Below are 6,000 nucleotides of genomic sequence, written 5' to 3'. Positions count from 1 at the left end.
TTGTTTTTTTTTGCCTGTACCCCTGCTGTGGGCTCTGCTAGATGCCAAGGGTGTGTTAGCAGTCGCTGGGGGTGTAACTGGTGTATCCACCAGCATGTCTGCACACACAAACACACCTGCAGCCAAGGAGTCACCATCTACAACCAAAATGTGAGTCTACATTAAGTGAAAATAAAGGCTATGTATTGAGAGAGGTGTTGATCCAACTGTATGCATCAACTGCAGGCTGTGTTGCTGTTAAATAGTATTGCATAGTTGCATTACATTGAAACCGTATTTTCATAATATTTTGTCCACCCATTTACATCATCAGTGTATACTGTGTATTTAGGGAAACCACTGTCTGGAATGTAATTGAAACACACTTGTTTTGTTTTGCTTAGCATGTATTATACTGTTTGATGTAGTTTTTCGTTGGTTTTCTGTTTGTCTTTTTTAGTACAGTTTTTACCATGAATTATTTTCTTTACTCATAAGTCTATTTTATCCTAATTTTGTCTTCCCCCTGCTTTTTTTTCTTGTCCTCTCCTTTCCTCGCTTGTTCACTTGTGCTACTCCATTGTCAAGTTCAAACCGCCAACCCCCACCATTCCACCTCCCACTAGAAATTTGGCCCCTTTACCTCCTACTGTCCGGGCTGCTGCAGCAACAACAACAACAACAACAACAACAACAACAACAACAACAGCCACAAGCACAACATCACAGCCACCACCCACAGAGACACCTACCCCCACCACAGCAGCTGTCCCTTCAACGTCCTCCATAGTGACACCACCCACCACTTCTAATGCTGAATCAACCTCCCCCGTTACCCTGGCCACAACATCCCCCTTGGTCAGGATCTTCAGCCAGGCCACTACCATACACACCAATGTTACTATCACAGGCGGGTCCCTTCCTAATGTGGAGGGAACTATAGAGGGAAATGCTGGCACTACAAGAGAGTTTTCAGAAGATGATGTGACTAAAACCTTGAATAGCACTGATGAAACTCCCCTCGCTACGTTACCCAGCAGCACTAGTGCCAAGCTAGACGCTGACCTGAGATTTTTAGAGCCATCTGGTGAAGCGCTGGGCTCTTCCTCTGTTGTAAGCTCAACCACCTCCAGCAAAGTGTCCCTGTTAATAGACCCCGCTATCAGTGACAATAAGGAGTCCATTCCTCTGGGCAGCTCTGAAGAGAAGGACTCCCCTCCGTGGTTGAATGAGCCAGAGGGAGAGACAGACATGGAGTCTGCTACAGGTTTATCTGTTGCAGGCGCCAGCGAAAAGCCGTTCATCTATACACAGTCACCTGAAACAGTTATTGACCCCAACTCTGAATCTGCAGCAAACTACCAATCAGATTCTTCAAATGATCTTTTTTTTCTGGTGAGTGCAGAAGCCTTGTGTGCAGCTAGTCTAGGAAATCGTACTGTTGCTCAAGACACCATGACAAACTTACAGCTTTTAGAAAAGGTACAAATTTTGAGTGTTTTTTTTTTCTTTCTCAAGAGTTGGATAAGAAGAAAGAGAAGAAAGACACCACTCTCATTTATGTTTGTTAAATATGAAGCTACAGTCAGAAGGCTATAAGCTTAACCTAGCAGAGAGACTGAAATCAGGGGGGAAAACGGCTAGCTTGACAGATATTAAAGTTGTATTCTCTTGGACAAAAAAAGGTGAATAGGCATCATTGGCCAAACTGTTTAACTTTTACTTTAAAGTGTCCTATATCTGCAAAAAGTAAGATTTCCATGTCTTTTATTATAAAGCAGGTTGATATGCTATATAAGTACTGTTATAGTATCAAAACGCTCAATCCACAGAGAACATTTACAAATCTCATATTCAGGAACTGTGCCTTTTAAACGAGCCGTCACAACCTCTGTACGGTTGTGATGTCACAACTATACTATATATAGGTAAAGTTTTGGCTTAGTGCCGTTACAGTCATTCCCCAGGCTATAATGATGGTACAGAAATGCTGAAAGCATAGATATGGAAGACAGATAATCACTGACCAGTGCAGACGAGGCTTTTTTTTTTAGGAGGTGGGCTTTAAGAGACAGGCACTTGAACAGAGTGTTTCAGACGGAGGGAGAATACAGGTATATTCAGACAGCAGTATGAGGGAAAATAAAGGTTTGGGCGCCCGGATTGCTCAGTTGGTGGAGCGTGTGTCCATATATAGAGGTTTAGTCCTTGATGCAGCGGGCCCAAGTTTGACTGCGTCCTGTGGCCCTTTGCTGCATGTCATTACCCCTCTCTCTCCCCTTTTCTTTCTTCAGCTGTCTTGTCAATAAAGGCCCAAAGAACACTCACATTAAAGCATGTGAACATGTTCTAGTAGAAACACAGTACAAGTATGAACCTGAAAATGAGCATGATATGGGGACTTTAAAAGTACTTTGTAATTAACCTAGCAACATCTAAGCTTTATTCTGCGGTAAAACTACTTGTTCCTCATTCTACAGTTCAACAGTGCAAACAATGAGAAATACCGACAACACTGCTGTTATCTTTATTAGCTCTCCTGTCAACAAAGACATGGCAAATGACTGACACAAAGATAATGTAATCTCAGATATGAGGATGGAACTGAGAAATTCAAGGCACTTAACTTAAGGTCTTAATGGCTAGTCTACCCACTCCATACCATTTCTGTTCATCTCACCCAATGATAGCTGCATTTTTCTCCTTCAAGTTAAGGGAAGGTGATATGCGTGATCATGACATTTTCAAGACAACTCCCTCCTTATGTTTTACTTGTCTAACTTTTCATTGCTGTGGTGTGTTTTTGTGTTTGTGGTCACCTAGTTTTTGCCTCTTTTTCAAGTTCCATGTTCAGTTTGTTCAGTTTCCTTTTGGTTTCATAGTTTTCCATTTCTGACTTTCTGCTAGGCTAGAAAAAACGCTGGATAGCTACTTACAATTTTTTAATTATTATAGAAAATTCACTTTTCCTTTATCACAGATGCATTTCGTGAGATTGTTATTGAGGACAGTCTTACGGGCAAATCTAGGTTTGGTGGATTGTAGGATAATGCCCTTATTCTCAGTACCAACTGTAATGTTTATGTTAGGAGGAAGGATTATTTGATTTCCATGGCTCACGTTAAGTCTATTTAGTTCCAGTCAAAGTAAATAGCAACAGTTAAGTGAAACTCATTTGATGTTGTTGCACACATGCTCAATGTCTATACAAAATTAGTTAGGATTGAGGCAGAAGAACTTGCGTGACCTGCACAGAGCCCTAAGCTGAACGTCTTTCGTATGAACTGGAACATGAGCCAGGCTTAATTGTAGCATCTAACCCTAATGCTATTTAGGTAAACATCTAGTGGAAGGCTGACAAGAGAGGCAAAAGACCTAAGAGTCTGAATATATAATGGACACTTGCTCAAAGAGATCATTTTGAGTAGGATCTAGATATAGGGTTATAACTGCATTTTCTTTTCCTTTTATGTATTGCTATTTCTCATTGTAATGATTAATAATGTGTCGCCAGGAATGTCCGTGTGTGGAGAAAGTTCAGGATTCTTCTCTTCTCCCTGTCAATGTGGAGAGGAAAGTCACTCTGGTGGGACAACACCTAAACCTGTTTCAGGTAATGTATCCATGCCTAGGGTCAACCGTTTGCCTAAGTCTGACAAGACTGCATTAAAGCCGGTTATTTTGATTTTTGAACATGGACACATATCTATCGGATAGTGTCAGCTAAATGGCTCAGGGATCTTTTGACTTGTTATCATCAATGAGTAAGCCTCTTTAACAGGAGTGTGTTCGAGATCCGCTTTGCAAACATGTTCTTTAATGAAAAGTTGTGTTTCAGTTCAAAAGGACATACAGGCTCATATTAAAAGCTCTAAACCACATTGGTTGTAATGCATACTGTGGTTTAGGATAGATTTTCACTTAACAAAAAGCGCATTATTATGTGAAAACTTTTCCACCCTGAAATTGAAACACTGTGGTACTGTGACAGTTGAACAAAAATCTCTTTGCAGCTTGTACTGTACGCTTGACATATGTTAACATTTGTAGTGTGTGTGTCTGTGTACCTGCATGTATGTGTTTGTGTACATTTAGGATGAGAATTTGGACTACGAGTGTATTTTCGACATTGAGAATCAGTCAGTGGTGGTGGATGCCTCCGTGGAGCCGGATGCCACTCAACCATCCATCTTCTTCATCTCCTGCCAACCCCACCAGGTCAGAAATCACCTCAAGATAGTGTTTTATCTCAGTGTGTTGTTATGTTTAGTCTGGAAATAATGAGAAACAATTAGGTGGAAGGTAGACTCTAACACACAGTGGTTTTGTTCGTTATCAGTAACTTACGCAGAACACTGCTTTGTCAACTTTGGACCCGCCCGATCCCGTGATATTTTCTAGTAAGCGTACCCACCCGACCTGCTCATCGCCAGTGCACTGGCTTTTCTGAAGCCCCCTGAAGTCTTTGAAAGTATTTCTCTACAACTAAACTAAATATTAACAACCAAATAATCAACAATCACATTAAGGTATGGTTAAAAAAAAAAAACATCCTTTGTTGTTATTGATCGAAAACTGAAGGAAAACTTCAGCTAATCTGCATCTTCAGTGCGGGTGGCGGTTTGATTCCACCATCACTGCTGGGAACATAAGCCAACTCCACACCTTCCATCCCATTCTAATTCAAATGTTTCTAAATTGATTGGTGGTAGCATAAATAATGACTGTAAATCAACAGAAAGAAAGGTTATAACCAACACCAATAAACCCATGGCATGCTGTGTTGACAAAAATCAATAAACTGCTGCTTCTTGATCATGTACAGTACATCTGTTTATCCATGGTCTGTTTCATTAGCTCTCATGACAAGATCATTTTGACACATACCGTAGCTGCTTTGCACATGGATGTGCATACCATCAACTCATATACCATATCACAAGTAGTGCTTCTGCTGGTTAGGCTGTTAATTGTTGTTCTTGTTTCAGTATTCCTATTCTGCCTTGATGGAGGAATACCCAGCCATGATCAACGTGAGGAGAAAAAACAACTTCCTGATTGACAGCGCTGAGGATCTGTATGGTGTGTGTTTTTGGTAGTTGTATCTCCTTTGTGAGACAATGTTATAGTATTTGTGTGTGAGAGATGTGAGGAATACATACACTAGTGGGAACATACTGTCTAGCTGTTTGACATACAGCGTTCCTCACAGACTTCCCTTTCTCTCCCTCGTTTCAGTGACTATGTTCAATTGTTCAGTGGGGCGGTCAGACTGCAGCCGATGTCGTACCGCCGACCCAAAGTACGGCTGTGTTTGGTGTGGTGGGGGTGCTGCTAGCTCTCACTGTGTGTACCAGGACTCCTGCACAGAGGAGATCAAACTCACCTGTCCTGCACCCGTCATTCATTTCGTAAGAATCTTTTACTCTTCGTATGAACACAAGGAATGCTCAGACTACTTAAGCTATTTTTGCTTTGAGAGAGAAATTAGGAAAAATTAGAAAAAGGGGTAGAATAATTAAAGACGTATTTTGTTTAATTAAATTCAGCTCTGTGTCATGGCAGTGTGGGCAGATGACGGGTGATTGGCTTCCCTCCATGGCCGTAGCGTATGGAGCTCCCAGCTGGGCAGAGCAGTCGAGGTCTGCCGAGACCCGAAGCACGGCGCAGAGGTTCGCGTCTCTGGCGGAACTCGAGCGACCTCGGCTGCCCCAAGCTCCCAAACACCATTCATCTAAACACACTGTCCACACAAAGATGACACAGAGATGGATTCATATCAGCAAAGTATCCATTAAGGTTGAAAATGATTTAATGTGAAAAGTGAAAAGAGAGTGAAAGTGTATGTATAAGGCCTTTTGTGTTGAAAACACGTACTGTCTGAGAAAAGCAAGACACGTTAAAATACAACATGATCTGAGCGATCCTCTTGATTTGACTGCTGGACTAGTTTTACAGTCTTGTTTATGCCCCTTCTGGATGTATTGAATTGAGGGTTTGAAAATGTGGGTTAGTGGCAAA

The 6,000-nt window shown here is 41.5% G+C and overlaps 1 protein-coding gene across 1 annotated transcript in view; it reads left to right on the top strand.

Annotated features, from left to right (window-relative positions):
- LOC116691872 (plexin-B1) overlaps positions 1-6,000 on the top strand; it is a 66,450-nt gene that overhangs the window by 41,436 nt on the left and 19,014 nt on the right. Inside the window, exons 10-15 of the mRNA XM_032519757.1 lie at positions 42-150; positions 568-1,374; positions 3,494-3,592; positions 4,075-4,197; positions 4,968-5,061; positions 5,218-5,390. Coding sequence (XP_032375648.1) covers positions 42-150; positions 568-1,374; positions 3,494-3,592; positions 4,075-4,197; positions 4,968-5,061; positions 5,218-5,390 — 1,405 coding nt within the window. The remainder of the gene's footprint in view (positions 1-41; positions 151-567; positions 1,375-3,493; positions 3,593-4,074; positions 4,198-4,967; positions 5,062-5,217; positions 5,391-6,000) is intronic.

Source organism: Etheostoma spectabile, chromosome 7, assembly GCF_008692095.1.
Source record: "Etheostoma spectabile isolate EspeVRDwgs_2016 chromosome 7, UIUC_Espe_1.0, whole genome shotgun sequence".
NCBI lineage: Eukaryota > Metazoa > Chordata > Actinopteri > Perciformes > Percidae > Etheostoma > Etheostoma spectabile.
Note: the sequence above shows the minus strand (reverse complement) of the source record. Positions and strands in the feature narration are given on the sequence as shown.